Source organism: Gopherus flavomarginatus, chromosome 19 (genome assembly GCF_025201925.1).
Source record: "Gopherus flavomarginatus isolate rGopFla2 chromosome 19, rGopFla2.mat.asm, whole genome shotgun sequence".
In the NCBI taxonomy this organism is placed as follows: Eukaryota; Metazoa; Chordata; order Testudines; family Testudinidae; genus Gopherus; species Gopherus flavomarginatus.
Genome location: NC_066635.1, coordinates 9143011 through 9159779, shown reverse-complemented (window position 1 = coordinate 9159779; position 16769 = coordinate 9143011). Strand labels below are relative to the sequence as shown.

The 16769-nt window shown below is 47.5% G+C and overlaps 1 protein-coding gene across 1 annotated transcript in view; it reads left to right on the top strand.

Moving 5' to 3' along the window:
- MYBBP1A (MYB binding protein 1a) overlaps window positions 1-16769 on the top strand; it is a 73528-nt gene that overhangs the window by 12080 nt on the left and 44679 nt on the right. The window contains exons 12-21 of the mRNA XM_050929436.1: window positions 1750-1956; window positions 3067-3175; window positions 4426-4513; window positions 7956-8107; window positions 8982-9074; window positions 9840-9986; window positions 10755-10919; window positions 13205-13362; window positions 14608-14742; window positions 16230-16350. Coding sequence (XP_050785393.1) covers window positions 1750-1956; window positions 3067-3175; window positions 4426-4513; window positions 7956-8107; window positions 8982-9074; window positions 9840-9986; window positions 10755-10919; window positions 13205-13362; window positions 14608-14742; window positions 16230-16350 — 1375 coding nt within the window. The remainder of the gene's footprint in view (window positions 1-1749; window positions 1957-3066; window positions 3176-4425; window positions 4514-7955; window positions 8108-8981; window positions 9075-9839; window positions 9987-10754; window positions 10920-13204; window positions 13363-14607; window positions 14743-16229; window positions 16351-16769) is intronic.

Here is a 16769-nt window from a genome sequence, read left to right as displayed (position 1 = left end):
TGAACAATGTAATGGTGGCAAACATTATGTTCATTCAAAAAAAAATTGGAGGGTGAGGGGTGTTACTTAGGAGAGTGTCAGCTCAGTGGGACGGGAGAGGCGGATGGGACAGGTGTAGAGTGAAACAAGTGAGAAGGGAGCTGGAGGGTTGGTGCTAACAGCACCAGGCAGCCAGAACATTCTGGAATTTTGACTGGAATGTCCTGAGGTCCCAGCTTTGGCCGCTTCTGAGGAGTCTCTAGCTGGCCACTCTGGCATGAGGGAGAAGGCACTGCCTTGTCCTAGTGCCCCCAGGCCCATGTGTGGTGTCTCCCGTGCACAGTTATGGGTCCAGGAGGGGTGCTGGGGAGAGGGATGTGGCTGGACCTCGTCTTGCCCCCTCCCTTGCGGTATGGCAGCCCCTGCTTTGGGTACTTCTGGCCCTGTCAGGCGTATGGCAGGAGGCGGGTTATTGCACTTCTGTTGCATTAAGTGTTGTGTGCTTGTGCATCAGTGCAGCCATAACCAAAACCCGCTTTCCTTAGAGATCTTGGGTAAAGCTTCCTAGAAATGCTTAAGCTGCTGCTGCTGCTTAACACAGTAACTGACTCAGATCGTATCTGTGCAGTGCTGAGGTCAGGCCAGATTGCCTTTCTCCTCCAATAATGTTCAGCCCCCATTACTCAGCAGCACTGGCTGAGGGGTGCACTATTTATGGACTCCAAAGAGTGGGGGTTAGTTGTGACACTGCAAAGCCTGGCAGGGTCACGTGGCTTCTCTCTGTTTCCTGCTAGCGGTGTAATATAATTCCAGTAATCCAAATTTCCTCAATCCCAAAAACCTAGTTATCCAAATCCACAGTGTGTTCCAGATGTAGCCCATGTTAGTTAAGATAAGTATCGGCTTATCTGACCAGCTGGTTATAGGCTGTCCCATTGGGATGAATAGTAGTGCTTTGTTTTGGGGACCTGCTGATTGGTGCTCCACTCACCCTGCCTATTCTTAGGCAAAAGAAATGGAGTATTGATCTCAGGGACATTGCTGCATCTAAGCTCTTCTGTCAGGCAATTGAGAGGCCAGGTGCTCAAGTGCCCCTCTGTTGGAGGTCAGGAGAAAGGAGGAGGTGGTGAGGGGAGCATAATGAGTGAAGCTGTCGCTTTGCAAAGAATCCTGTGAAGCGTTGTGGGATCAAGGCCTTGTGGTTATAAGACACTGGACTGAAAGTTGGGAGAACTGGGTTCAATTCTCAGCTCTGCCACAGACTCCCTTGGTGACCTTGGGCAAGGTACTTAATCTCCTCTGTGCCCCAGTTCTCCGTCTGTAAAATGGGGATCATGCTTCCTGTTGCTGTCCTGTCTAAGTAGATTGTAAGCCCTTTAGGGCAAGGACTCTTCTGACTTTCTGTTTAGACAGCACTTAGCCTTGATTGGGGCCTTGAGATACTGCTGTAGTACAAATGGGGCTGCAGAAGAGAACTGTGGCTACGTTTTGGGCCCTGGAAGCAGAAAGCTTGCAAACTGTTGTTAAATTAAATAAATCCGTAGAGCTACCCAGAAAGGAATAAAATGAACGAGCCTTGTTTTGAGACTAATTCCTCTAAGTCATCCCAGCCATTGTGGTGTTGGGAACGGACGGTGGAATAAATCAGGCTCAGTGGGGCGCTAGTCCATAATTAGTGTGTCTCGGTGCTGTAATAATCTGGTAACTAATGAGAACAGCAGCAGTTCTCCATGTTAATGTGGCACTCTCTGCTGTCTGCTTGCCTCTCAGTTTGCTTCAGATTTTAAACTCTCTGCACGTGCTGGGAGACACGGTTGAAGCTGCAGCCCTGAGGGAGAAGCACATCCACGGGGTGACTGCAGACAGGAACCTGTGGATCTACCTCATTATCCAGTATGCCAGCGTCCTCCTGTCCCACGAGAAGCACGTCAAGGCTGTGACTCCTTTCACCGCCGAACAGAGGGCTGCTTGGGACCGGTGAGAGGCTTGGGAAGCCAGCTGAAGTCTGTTGACTAGCTGTGGGGGTGAGGAAGGGCAATGGGAATGGCTGACGCATGCAGGAAATTGAGGTTTCTGTAGTAGAGTGCCAGAGATTTGGGGAAAATGTGCTCCATGAGTGTGTTTCCCCGGACTCTTCTCTTGGTGTCTCCAAGGCTGTGGGCTATGCCTCTGCTTTTGGGTCAGATCATCATAGAGCAGCTGATTTGTCTAGGCTGATAGGTCCAGGTATGTAACATGAGACAATGGAAACTGTCTGACTGAATAAGCATCTCCTCCACTCTGGGTGAAGCAGCCTGTATCTGCCTGCTTTGTCTTTGCTGAGGGTGTATCCTAAATGTTAGAAGTGGATAAGCCCTGTTGGGGCACCTAGTCCAGTGACTTGGCCAGTGCAGGATAAGTTCCCTACACTGTACTATTCTTTTTATTGCTTTGTCCAGTGTGGATGAACCGTCCTAAGCAGTGCGGTTCTGTTCCTTCCCTTTGAAGACCCATCCTCGATGTTTGTTAGTCTGTGGAATTCAGCCTGTAATCCAGCCTGTGTTTTCCCTTTAACTTCACCCCATTGCTCCTAGCTAGACTCCCTTGCACCAACTCTAACTCTTCGTCCTGCTCATTCCTCCTTCAGATACTTGTTGATGGTCATGTGGCTTCCCACTCCCATTAGCTCTCCCAGGCTGGATTTCTCTTTTAATCTTTCCTCCTAAAAGGCCAGTTCCTTTGGCCTCCATTTGACCTTTTCTGAACTCCTTCTCCTCTAAATGAGTGTGCTGTTGCTGTGTATTCAGCTGAAGTCAATTGGGAATCCGTGCCTTGCCCTAAATACGTTATTTAGAAGCCATACAGAGAGTGCTGTTGTGAGAATTCAAGAGAAGACATTTATTCCTGCCAATTGTTAGTCAAAGACAGATCCTTTCCTACATGCTTTGATGTCATTCTGGTCTAGTTAAATTGCCTCTGAGTATTTGAAGTGGTGCAGTTAATGAGTGCAGGGACCAGCAAGATCATCTGAAGCTCTTAACCCTTGTCTGAGATGCCGTGGACTTTATCTTATAACACTGAAAGGCCCATTGTCGTTTGTCTCTTCAGAATGCTGCAGTCTCTAGAGAACCTGCAGAGGAAAGAGAAGGAGTCCCGCAGTATGGAAATTTTTGCTTTCCAGCACCTTCTGCTCTTAGTGGGCATTCATCTGTTCAAGGTAACAGTCGTCGTGCATATTGGGCTATGTGAACCATACTGATGTCGACTGGGCTTTCTGAACTGCCTGCGAAACAGTTTGACACTTCCTTTGTGTTTGACAAGATATGATCCTTTAGAATTTCTGGCTGTTTAAATGAAGGGGCCAGTAAAATGGGAATCCACCACTGGTCATAAGCACTGAGCTTTCAGCCGACAAAGGAAATGCGTTTGGCTATCAGGGAGGGAGCAAGAGTAACTGGGAGTTGGAGTTCTGGTTTCTAGTCCCAGTTCAGCCTCCAACTTGCTGTGTGACTGTGGCAAGTCACGTACTCTCTTTGCTCCTAAATGGGATAATGTTGCTGCTTTCTCGGGGGTGTTGTGGTTGATTTGAAGTCTGTAAATGTTTGGAGACCCATTGGTGAGTAGTAGTATATACATGCAAAGTTATTAATACTGTGGGGGTTGGAGGACTCTTGTTGGACTGCCCATCAGAGTCCTCATTTAAAATATAAAAAAAATCCAAAAATACATTGTGCAAAGTGTTGCTGTATTCAGATCCTCCACTTTGGGATTGGCACCTTGTTAAAATAAGAATCATGTCTGCTACTGGTAATAGAAAACAACCAGAAAATCCTCACTCTGCCCCTCATCTTGGCCACCCCAGCTACCAGCTTTGCACAGTCTCCAGCTCAGATGTGTGCTTGGGGGTGGCCTGGTGCTGATGGCCAAGGTGGGCTCTTCAATTGTACATTCTGCTTGAACTGGAATCCCAGGTCTGAACTATAATATAATGTTCACGTGCGCTGTATATACAGAAGACCAGCAAAGCGTTTCCTGGCAGTTAATGACTGGAAAGTAAGGGGCTTTAAAACTGCACACTCCTTGCAGAATTGTCCTATGTACAAAAATCCTTTTTGGGGGGGAGTGTTGGGCAATTGCCTCTGAAGTGCTGAGCCTTCTTCCATCCTGTAGACTTGACTCCCAACTCTCTATGGCACTTTCCTGACTGCCTGCAGGACCCTGAAGCACTGGGTCCAGCAGGTTCCTAGCTAGTCCTGTTAACTCCTGCCGTTTGTCCTGCCATATCCACGTGGCTGAGATGAAAACCTCAATGTGTCGGTGTGCCTAGCATCCTAATTGTGGCACATTGTGCTGCATTCAGGAGCAGAAATGGGTATGTTTTTTGCGTTGTCGTTGCACTTGCACTTGCACTGGTAGATGGTATTCACTGCCTGGCTTCTCTCTCTGCTCCTGTTTTACATCAAACAGACTCCGGCAGAAACCCAGGACCTTCTGAATGACCTTCTGAACTGCATTGAGAGGGCATTGGACAAGAAATCCAAGAAGAAGAAGCATGGTGAGTTCTGGTCTAAAGAGAGAGACTTTGGGAATTATTAACAATCCTCTACCCTGTTAATGTGTTTTCCATTGCCCAGAGCACACTGTTAGCCTACCAAAATATAAAGCCCATCTTAAAACAAAACCAGAGGACGTGCGCTACTAACCAGTGGGGACTAGGTCCTGCCCTCTGTGGAGAATGTTGATTTTTGGTAGAGGAGGGAGTGAGGTGAGTCTTTCTTTCCTTCCTCAATCATACAGAAATACTCAGCACTGAATGTCAGCATTGCTTGTGAGCTGGGGGTCGGCTTGTCGTCCTTGCCCACCAGCAGGTGTGTAGGGTGCCCATTCAAAGGTGCTCAAAACTCACCTCCCCATGTGACTACGGTGTCCAGATTTCCCAATTTTCTAAGGACAGCCCCGATTTTTGGGTCTTTTTCTTATATAGGATCCTATTACCACCCACCCCCTGTCCTGATTTTTCACACTTGTTGTCTGGTCACCCTACATGTGACTAATTCCCTTCCTCACCCACCCAAGGAGAAGAGCTATGGGGTATATACTCTGAGATCCTGGGCACCCAGATATGATCGTGAGGGCTATGTTATAAATGACAAGAGTAGTTTTCTTGGTTAGAAGCTCAGGACAAGAATTCTAGATAAATCTCACGAGGGAATTGTCTTTAGGAGTTTGGGCTGAATATTTACTTGTGAAAAACCTATTTCTTAACCACTGAGGGCTAAATTAATCGCTGTCATAAGTGGGAGCTTCTCCAGTGGATTCGTGGCATCTGCTTGTGCCAGCAGTGAATTTGGCTTACTTTGGCGTACGTTTGCTTTGAGTGTGGTTGTTTGAAATGGCTGCTCTCTAAGGTAATCGTTGGGGTAGAGCTAGTAGCTGATGCATGATCCAGTGATTGCAGTTGGGCACTGGGAGACAGGACTCCTGGGTTCTAGTTCTGGCTCAGTCACTGACTCGTGTTGGACAACTTGTGTTACCTCTCTGTGCCTCAGTTTACCCATGTGAGAAACAGTGAGGATAATACCTGACTTACAGGGTGTGTTGTGAGGTTTAAGCCTTTCCCTTAACTATTTTTTCCACAGAGCAGCACAGTAATTTGTGTAAAATATATGGAGATAGTTCTATCTCATAGAACTGGAAGGGACCCCGAAGGGTCATCGAGTCCAGCCCCCTGCCTTCACTAGCAGGATCAGCTACTGATTTTGCCCCAGATCCCTAAGTGGCCCCCTCAAGGATTGAGCTTCCAACCCTGGGTTTAGCAGGCCAATGCTCAACCCACTGAGCTATCGCTCCCCACAAAAGATACAGCATAGAAAACAAAGCATCAAAAAACATGCAAGGAATTACATAAAAGTACCTCGTTAGATTATTAAAATAGAACTTGTTACATTGTGGGGCCATTAGGACCTCAAGATCCCATATAAAACCCAGATACAAAAGAGGATGATTAAATTGTATGCTCTGGGGATTGTGGAAGGAAATGAGAGAGAGAGAGAATTCAAATTAATTTTCCCCTGGCCAAGAGGGTAGGAAGGCTAATGGAGTGTCCAACTCATTGGGAGCAGAGGGCTAAATTCCATGCTTATTCGTGTGAAGGCCAAGGTATCAATTCAGAACCGTTTGCTCCCCACAGCACCCTGGATGCCCACTGGCGTTAGTGGAAGGTTTGCACGGAGATGAGGGGTGAGCATGACCTGTGTAGATTAGCCAAGTGCTCAGTTATAAGTGGGCCAGTGCTTTTTTGAATGTTCATCAGCTGGTGAGAGAATCTGCTCCCCTTTGGGCCATTGCTACCAGAGTTGCCTGTCATTTCTCTTTCTTCCCCATCCTCCTCTCTGTTTCTCTCTTCCCCTTCAAGCCTTCCCATCTTTGTGAGTCTTCTTTGTTCGTCCCTGTGGCAGCCCTCAATTCCCCTGCCAGAGAGCGTCACTTCCACTCCCTGTCCCTATCATCCACGGAAACAATCAGCCGTTAATGGTTAATGTCAGAGGTGGGCAAACTACAGGCTGTGGGCCATATCCGGGACCATCCTGCTTGGCCCTTGAGCTCCCGGCCAGGGAGGCTAGCCCTCGTCCCCTCCCGTGCTGTTCCCCCCCCTTTCCCCGCAGCCTCAGCTTGCAGCGCTCGGGGCAGTGGGGCTGCGAGCTCCTGCTGGGTGGTGTGGCTGGCTCCAGCCGGGCAGCACGGCTGCCAGACATGCTGCTCTGAGCGGCATGGTAAGGGGAGCAGGGGGCTTGGATAAGGGGCAGGGAGTTCCAGGGGGGCAGTCAGGGGACAGGAAGTGAGAGGGTTGGGTAGGCGTGGCCAGGGGGCCTGTCAGGGGTTGGGGTAGTAAGAGGACAAGGAGCAGGAGGGGTTGGATGGGGGTGGGGTCCTGGGGGGGCAGTTAGGGGCAGGGGGTCACGGGAGTGGGTGGTCAGGGGACAAGGAATAGGAGGGTTTGGATGGGTTGGGGGTTCTGAGGGGAATGAGAAGTGGGAGGGGGCGGATAGAGGATGGGGGCCAGGCTGTTTGGGGAGGCACAGCGTTCCCTGCCCGGCGCTCCATACAGTTTTGGAACCCCGATGTGGCCCTCAGGCCGCAAAGTTTGCCCACCCCTGGGTTAATGTTGTCATTCGTGGTATGAGTGTTGGCATTTAAAGTTGATCCTTCAATCAGATTAATAGAAACGAGGGGAGTTTGTGCCTTCAAGTGATTGGTTTCAGGCTGTCTGTCGATTCAGGCATAGTTAACCTTGGTTCATTTTTGGAAGGTTTTCTCTCCAGTTATAAGGCAAGGATTTTTGTTTTTTTAAATGAAAGCTGAGATTCTGGAGACTGAATATTCCAGGCAGGCTGGATCCGTCCTGCCTGCTCTGTATGTGACACCCCTGACCTAGTGAGTGGGGCACTAGCCTGTGACTCAGCAGACCTGGGTTCAATTCAGAACTCCTCTGTAGACAGCCTGTGTGGCCTTGGGCACATTGCACTTGAACTACCCTGTGCCTGCATTCCCCATCTGTAAAGAGGGGCTATCGCTTCCGGGACTCCATGGGGATGGCGACAAATCCATTAATGGTTGTGAGCACTTGAATACTAAGGCAAGGAGAGCCTTTAAGTACCTAGATATAGGCCTGTGGAGCAAACCAGATGGCAGGACTGGCCAGGCCTGTTGCCTGGTGGAATGCTCGTTTGCTTAGGCCATGTTCTAAAGAAGATTTTAGGTCTGTCATCTTTACAGTGACAGTAATCTGTTCTATACAAATGTGTTACCTAGCAACATGCTATATTATTCCCAGTCCAAGTCACGGCAGGAAAACTTTTGTTCTTCCCCCATTTGGCTAGCACTGTTATTTTTTTGCCTGATGCAGGTGTCTGCAGCCCTTTCCTCGAAGCACCTTGAGAACCTGGTGCCCAAGTTCTAATTTCTCCTCTGCTGATGCCTTTCTGTTTCCTACACAGACGACGAAGAGCCAGAATGGGTAGAGGTGATTGTGGAAATTCTTCTATCCCTCCTCTCCCAGCCCAGCCTACTCATGCGCCGGGTCTGCAAAAGTGTGTTTGGACGCATATGTCCTTACTTGTCAAAGAAAAGTCTGCACCTGGTCCTGAATGTAAGTGAGGGATCTGGGGTGGGAGCTGGATTGATTGATGTTTCTGATTGTTTTAGAAGTAAAGTGAAGTTTTTTTTTAAATTAAGACAGTAAGGGGACATCCTATGGCTCAGAGGATTGTGGTAAAGGAGATAGCTCCTTCACCTTCTAGGCTGCATCCTGCTATCTAGCTGCCTGTGTCATTCTAGGTCCAGCAGTATGTGTCCAGTTTCTAGGTCACGAGTTAAAGGAGAGGCCTCCATGAGAGTGCATGCTATGAAATGGGAATGTTCTCAAATATGTACTTCTAAGTCTTAAAAGAATCTTACGAAAGGATTTGTGTAGCTTATATTTGGTCACTTTTTTCCTTCATCTTTAGTTTAGGAAATTATTGTGTCACTTTATACATCATTGTGCTTATATGTTTTAGCATGATCGTAATTTTTAAAAAAGCAGCAGCAGCTAAAAGTAGCTGAAATTAAAGATCTGAATGAATAGGGTCACATCGCTACCTAGTGTTGCATCTTATGAGAGAATAATCTCTCGATTTGCAAAAAAAGCCAACAACTAGAAAGTACTTCCTGTGAGGAATGTAATGTGTATTAGGAGTTAAAACAGATGTTTGTTCATTTTACCACCCTCTTCCTCTGATATTTTTCTTTCTCCTCTTATTTGTTAGCTATAGAAGTATCGTATGGCTTTTTTCAAATTTTCTGCTATGGGTTTCCATAAATAGCAGGTACAGAAGTATTGATGCAAGCTAGAAAGCTATGTTTTTTTTAGCCTGTTATAACTTTAACTTGGTCATTGTTCAGCTAATTCAGTTTGCTGAAAACAGCTGTACATTCTGTATAAAAAAAATAAAGTAAAACTTTTTTGGAAAACTGTTCCACAGGTTCTTGATCCAGAGCAAGATCAGGATGAGGAAAGTGCTGTTGTTGTGATGGAAGAAACAGACAAAAAGAAGAAAACCTTGCTGGAAGATATGGTAACTCCTTTGTTTAAAGAAATAATCTTCCATCCCTGACCATTGAAAACAGTGTTACTGCAGATCTGTGTCTTTAGAAGTTGGTTGCATTTCTCTTTTAATAAAATGACTGCTCCTCTGCTAAGGGATATTTTTCTGATGCAGTCTGAACATGGCTTGTTGAAAGTGCCTAAATATTAGTTTCTTTGTGCTGAAGGAAAATACTGTTGGAAATACAGCTTGAAAAAGTGTATGATTTCCAGTGGACAGGTCTCCGCATCAGGCAGGCCACCATGATGATCACCTCTTGTTGGAAGTTAAGCAGAAAGGCCACAGGCTGAATAATTGTGTCGCAGGTTTGTCTGGATCCTGGAGCTCAGAGTTTAGGAACTGCAAAGCTTGAAGTGGTATTGGCCAAATCCAAGTTCATTAGGCATGAAAATAACTCTCCAAAGCAGGTTCCCTAACAAGGCCCCTTCCTGCAATGCCTGCAGTTCTTTTTCTCCAAAGCCAGTCCCAGTCTGACTTCTCTTTGGTAATTCTCTTATTTTATACCATGAAGAGGTTTCCTGGTCCGTCCTGCTCTTTCTGCTACAGTGATACCACTTTCATTCAGACCGGATGTCCTTTCTGCCAGCAGCACTCTTTCCCCATCCCATTTGAGGCACACAGGCAGGGCAGGACAGCACTGAGAGAGCGTGCATTGCCATTGCTTATTCTTTGTCTCACCAGCCTTAAATTCACACGCTGCTTAGTTGGTGGGATGGACTCTTTTCTTCTTCACAGAATGAGGAGGAAAGTGCAGACTCTTCTGATGATGACAGCTCCGAGGAAGATGGAAAGGAAGACAGTGAAGATGAGAATAATAATGAAGGTGTAGATGAAAATTTTCGAAATCAGCTGATGAATGTCCTGCAGGCGGGGAATGCATTGGTAGGTATTGACAAACCTGCAAGATGATTGATGCTTCAGAGAGCATAGAGGAAGGCTTGGAATATTCTGTGGTACAGTATAACTAAGGTCGTGATGCACTGTAATCCACTTTCCTTCTGGGTAGCAAGAATCCTGATCCAGCTATCCTTTATATGCATTTGAAACCCGTGGCTGGTGTTTTCACAGTAGTCTAAGGGAGTTAGGCAATTAACTCCTATTGAAAGTTAATGGGACTTGAGTACCGAGCCCCATTCAGGCACCTCCGTAAATCTCAACCTGTAGCTGCAAGTTCCACATGCATTCACGTCAGAAGCAGTCCAGGTTGGGCCTATATTGTGTAAATGTTTCTGCCTCTTGCCCCTTGCTGGGTTGGATGGCTGGAAAGTGCCCAATTACCTGTCCAGTCAGGTATGCAGTAACCTGGCCGTCAGGGACATGCATGCAAGACATAGGCAGGTGGTTGCCCTTTTAGGCATCTCTGCGGCCTTCTCACAGCCCTTTGCATGGTAGGCTTCCACTGGGCTAATCTTTGCCGGGCAAAAGCTTCTAAGGCTCAAGTCGGTCTCCACATGTGGGGAAGTCTGTCCGACACCTGCGCTAGCCAAATCCATCCTGTCCCTCTTGAGGCTTAATGGCTGGAACTCTCCTTTGCTCTGAAGTGTTTGCACCCCAGTGAACTGCAGTCCCAAGAGGCTGAGGAAAGGGGGATTGAATTTTAAAATAAGTAAAATGACTTTTTTGGTTTTGTTTTGTTTTGTTTTTTTAAAGGGAGGAGACAAGAGCGATGAGGATGTGGATGATGAGACCATGCTGGCCCTTGATGAGAATGTTTCGGCCCTCTTTGCTGAACAGCAGAAGCAGATCCAGGCAAAGAAGGACGAGAAAGAAAAAAGGCGGAAGGAGAAAATCTTACGGAGGGATTTTAAGATTAAGGTAGGAGGCAAATGTCCTATTGAATGGCCCATGTCTATCTTTGTAGCATGTCATTAGACAGCTGGATGTATTTTATTGCATTGAATAAGCTGCTAAAGAAACCAAAATATGTCTTTACATTGTAGGCTTCGTTTGACAGGGACTGTGTTTTGTTCTGGTTTTTGTACAACTCCTAGCATCTAGAGCATGAATAGGTCTCCAAAGACCTACTACAGTATATATTATAATAAAGAAGCAAAGCTTTTCAAAAGAAAACAGTGATTTTTGGGTGCCTTAGCTGTTGTATGTTCAATTGGGGACACCTTAACGGGGCCTGATTTTTCAGATGGTGAGTACTTGGCACTTTTTGATTTTATGTCTCAGGTTGAGCACTGAGAAATGGAGGCCCCCAAAATCCCTCCTGGGAACTCTTGGCTGTATGTTTTCCCCTGGGTTATTAGGTATAAGAATGGTGAGTCTTGGACTCGGCAGTGAAAACAGTTTCCCTAGATGTGAACGTAGTATTAATTTGTGACAGGTTTCAGAGTGTTAGTCTGTAGCAGCAAAAACAACGAGGAGTCCTTGTGGCACCTTAGAGACTAACACATTTATTTGGGCATGAGTTTTCATGGGCTAGAAACCACTTCATCAGATGTTAAATAAGGTGTCACAAGGACTCCTCGTTGTATTAGTTTGTGACCACTAAGTGGCAGTAGAACCTGTAGAATGGATTTGCCATTTGTCAAGCTGCTTCATCCAGTAAAAGGATTCTTGAGTAGTAATTTGTAAATAGGGCCCTATCAAATTCTCGGCCATGAAAAACATGTCATGGACCATGAAATCTGGTCTACCCCTGTGAATTGTGGTCTTTGTTGTCCTTTTACCCATTACTACACAGATTTCACGGGGGAGACTAGTGTTTCTCAAATTGGGAGTCCTGTCCTAAAAGGGAGTTGCAGGGGGGTCGCAAGGTTATTTTTGGGGGGATCGTGGTATTACCACCCTTACTTCTGCTCTGCCTTCAGAATTGGGTGGCCAGAGAGCAGTAGCTGTTGGCACCCTTATTTCTGTGCCATACCATGCCATCCTTATTTCTGTGCTGCTGCCTGCAGATCTGGATGGCCAGAGAGTGGCCGCTGCTGACTGAGGGCCCAGCCTTGCAGGCTCCAGCACAGGAAAAAGGGTGGTCATACCATACCATGCCCTCCTTACTTCTGCGCTGCTGCTGGCAGTGGCTCTGCCTTCAGAGCTGTGAACCTGGCCAGCAGCCGCTGTTCTCCTGCTGCCCAGCTCTGAAGGCAGCGCTGCAGCAGTGCGGAAGTAAGGGTAGCAGTACTGCAACCTCTCCTACAATAGCCTTGTGACCCCCCTTCCACAACTCCTTTTTGGGTCAGGACCCATACAATTACCACACCGTGGAATTTCAGATTTAAATAGCTGACATTGTGAAATTTCTGATTTTTAAAATCCTATGGCTGTGAAATTGACCAAAATGGACCCTGAGTTTGGTAGGGCTCTACTTATAAATGTTGCCAAACTGATGGGGGAAAAAATAACTAAGGGCTGTCCAGGGTCACAGGAGCATCTGCTTTTTTATTTTAGTAACACCAGTGCACTGGTATGAGATCATCATGCTGGTCTGGAAGTCAGTGGGCCTTCAGCTGGTGAAGTGTTTGTAGTTTCTTTGTCTTCAACTGAATTATGCCAGTTTACACCATCTGAGGATCTAGCCGGGAAGTGTAATTGACCCATCAACAGCACAGAAACTGACTATCCACAAAGCGCTATCAAATGCATTAACTAAAGCGAATGTTTTTCTCTCATCTCTTTCAATTACAGCAGTGGTCCCCAACCTTTTTGGCTGGCGGCTGCCAGTCGAAGGACCACTGCGGCGGTGGAGCACCTGCCAAAATGCTGCCGAAATTCGGGGGCGACGCCTCTCAATGACGTCACTTGTCGGCGACAAGCGTTGTCATCGAGAGGCGTCCCTGCCAAAAGCTGCTGCAGCATTTTGGCGGGTGCTGTCCCAGGGGCCAGGACGTGGGTGCATTAAGATGACCCCGCAGGCGCCATTGCGGACCCCTGAGTTACAGTAATTCTGGGTGTTAGTAGGAGTCTAATTTTCAGATGGAAGTGTAATTTTGTTTGTTTGTTTTAAGTTTTTTGTTTTATTCCCTACTACTTTCCCCAAGTTGACAGGTGACCCTTGAAAATGGACAATTTTGAAGGCGCTGTTTTTGGCACATCCTGATAGTCCATATTGCCTAGTCTACAGGGATTCTCATTTGAATGACCTATATTTCTAGGTACTGGACCTCATTGAGGTGTTCCTTGCAAAGCAGCCAGAGAACCCCCTTGTGTTTGATATTATTGACCCCCTTCTTCTGGTGATTGAGCGGAGCATGAGTTCAGACTCTGACAAGCAGGAGCAAGACTTCCTCCAGAAAACAGCTGATATCTTCACGTAAGCGTCTGCACTGAAGTGTCTTTCAAAATCCTTTAACTACCTGTCAGTATGTCTTTGGTTTCTGTAGTAGCTGCTTGGTGGTGCTGATTTGACTTCTAGCAGCTGGTTGTGATGAGTCTGCTGTGCATGTGGATTAAGTATAATTCTTTTTTCTGCTAATTGCATGTTATTAGAAGGGAAAGAATCCTGATGGTTTATAGCTTTCCTCCTCCATGCTCCTCCCACTGAAGTGTTTCAAGTACAAAACACATTTGAAGAAGGTGAAATCCCTACATACCATGCTGCTGAAGTCAGTGGTAACCTTTCCATAGACCTCAAGCTATGTGTTGAATCAAACACTTTACATGGAAACTCACCCTCTTTTGTCCAGAGTGAAATCACCCAGCAACTTTGTCTGTTGCTAAATTGCTGTGTCAATTTCATGGCACTGTAAAAAACGATGTTTGTAACAGCCCCACCCTGCTAGACCTTGCCTGGTGAGCCCTGCAGATGGGGGACAGCACCAGTTGAGTTATTCATGATCATGCAGCAAGGAATCTCACTCGGCTGCTGGAGATTATTTGGAGAAACATGCTGTCCTCCTACGCAAGGTGAGGAGACACATGGGGTTGACACATTCCTGATTTCTCTGCTAGTTGACATCATCCCAGACAGCTTTGGGAGGGGAGGGTGTTTTTGTGAATAGAGATTCTTCATGTGCAGAAGCAGAATTCTGCATGTGTGTGTGAGAGAGAGAAAGTGTGTGTGTGTGTGTGTGTTTGGGGTTGTTAAAGAGCACAAGGGAGACTGATAGGACAGGCTGGAGTTAGGCATTAAGTGCTGTGCATGGTACGTGGCACTCTCCTGTACCTCACACAACCCTGCTCTAGGCACCTTCAGTTCTGAGTCACTCTCTCACCTCCAGCTGCTGCTCTGCATGTGGTTCGGTACTGACGAGGTTTGAGGCCACCAAATGCATTTCATGTGTGAGCCTGGATCTCTAGGTGAAAGGTGTAAACAGCTGCTCCGCAAACCTTACCCTCCTTGAACTGAAGCACAAGAAGGATCAAACAGCTAACGAGTGCTGTACCCACTCCGCCACAGGGCTTCCTGTGGTTGCGGCACAGATCCCATGTCCAGCTGCGAGATGCATGCTGGTTAACTCTGAGCCCTATTGTCCAGGGTTAATGCCAGCACGTCGCTGCGAACTCTCTCTCCTGAGCTGACAGCTCTGCATTCTTAATGCCTTCGTCCTCTTTTCAGGAATGGCTTATGTAGAGCCAAGCAGTACTGCAGGAGCGTGGGCGACCTGGTGGAGGATTTGCATGCCTTGTTGGAGAGCCTGGTGAAGAGAGCCAGCAAGCACACGGACTCCGTGTTGGCACTCTACTATTTCAGGTGGGTAGCAGGGTTGGGAGAACTCTTTGTTTAACACCATGCTAGGAGGGGGGCCTATTCACAGCTGCTGTAGGTGGGTGTAGTTGCACTGACCTCAGTGGGGACCTTATACGAGGTTTGTCTTTGGTCCAGATGCCATAGGCAGTTTCACTAAGTGAGTGGGGAGGTGCCTCCATTCAAGTTGGTGAAACCAAAGACCTCGGTGGCTCACCGGCTGAGGAAATGGTGCTAATATTTCAAATCGGTAATTGAAGCGGGGAAGGGGGGACAGCGGCAGTTTTGTTTGGTCCATTTTAGTTGGTTACAATGGTTACAACTAACCATTATAGCTGGTTAGTTATGGTAACACTGAAACCATGCCAGTAGACAGACCTGGTGAGATCAAGTTGACCAGTAGGCCTGAGGGAAATGTGAGCATTAGAAAATCCTGAGGAGGCTGTAGAGAAGGGGGGACAGTGGCTGAGCTGGCAAGCTAGGGAGAGAGTCCTGCCAGTTTGAAGCATCGCTGACATGAGAAGCAAAATTTGTAGTGCTCCTCTTGCCTGAGATATATGGTACAGAAATGGTCCAACCCAACTGGTAGAAGGTGGAAAGACCCTCGGTGGCTTGGCTTCCGTAATAGGTGATGGAATTGGGTCTTGATTCCAGCTGATTGGGATGGGAACTCGTGTCACTGCAGGAATGGCGTCCCCTTGCAGTGGCCGTTCTGCATACACCCTGGTAGCTTGTTTCCCCATTTGTGTTTCACAAGGGAAATGCAACCAGAGCTTTAAACAACTGAAAAACGTAAGCGGAAGGGTGCTAACCTCTACTTGACAGCGTCTGCTTCTCTCCCCCTTGGTGCAGGTGGGTTAGGAGCTCCCAGGATGCTGATGCAGCATATATTTATTTCTCCTGTTGTTATGCCAGAAAGCGTGGGTGACCTCAAGCTAATCCCATCCCATCTCTGAGCCTTGGTTTCCCTCATCTCTGAATGAGGATGCCACTGCTTAGCACTCTAAACATGCCTAGTCAGGTTTGACTCAACTATAACATTGTGCATCCCTCTGCAGTCTGTTGGCTGTATCCCCCCATGCATGAGGCTGTCTGCTCTTTGGGGTAGGGACAGCTTTCCTACTGCATGTGTGTACAGTGCTTAGTCCGATAGAGCAGCTGTAGGCGCTATCACAATACAGTGAATAAGAGTGTGCAAGGCACTGGGCTATTCTTGGGTGGAAGGTGTAACAAGAGCAAAGGGGTGTTAGCTTGTGACGTAGCCGTCAGTAAAACAGAGACTGCATTAGAGAGAGGAGACCCTGCAGCCACCCTAGCATCCAGACCTCTTTGTTGTACCTGCTGCAGATCACTGAGAAGAGCTGCTTGCTCTGTCTGTCTGACCAGTGGCCTGCTTGTAAGTTCTGTGGGAGACCTGATTGCAGGGGCCTGGGCCTCGGCTTTTGGGCACTCCACTAAACACTGCCCACTTCTCGGTTTTGTTTCTGGGTCAGCGCCTCTTTGTACCTGTTCAAAGTGCTGAAAGGAAACGTGGCCAGAGAGACGGCAACTCCGCGTTCTCCCTCGAAAAAGAAACGCAAAAACAGTGAAGGGAGCAGTGCACAGACTGACCAGGTAAGAGGGCTGTCCGCCTCCCAAGGCAAGGGCTCTATGGGGCTGGGATCCCTGGTGGCCTTGGATTGTCAGCCTGCATTGTGTTATTGCTGTTGGTGGTCGTGGACGTGGTCCCCCAGTGTTCTGCCTCTTTGTTTCCTGAACTGCCATATCCTTGCTGACCCTCCTAGTCCGTCTTCTTCTTAACCATCTGTCCAGGTGAGGTATCTCCTTCAGCCATCAAAGGGTGCGAATACGTTTTGGGTATTGGATAATAAACCAGACCCCGAGCTTACATATTAATGCTGCTCACCCCACTGTTCTCACGTATCCTTGCCCCGCTACCTCTTCTCGCTGACTCTGAGCCCTTTTCCAGGAGGGGTCAGGTGTAATCCAGCAAATTGGAGAATGGCCGAACTCACCTGTGTATGGAGGCGGTG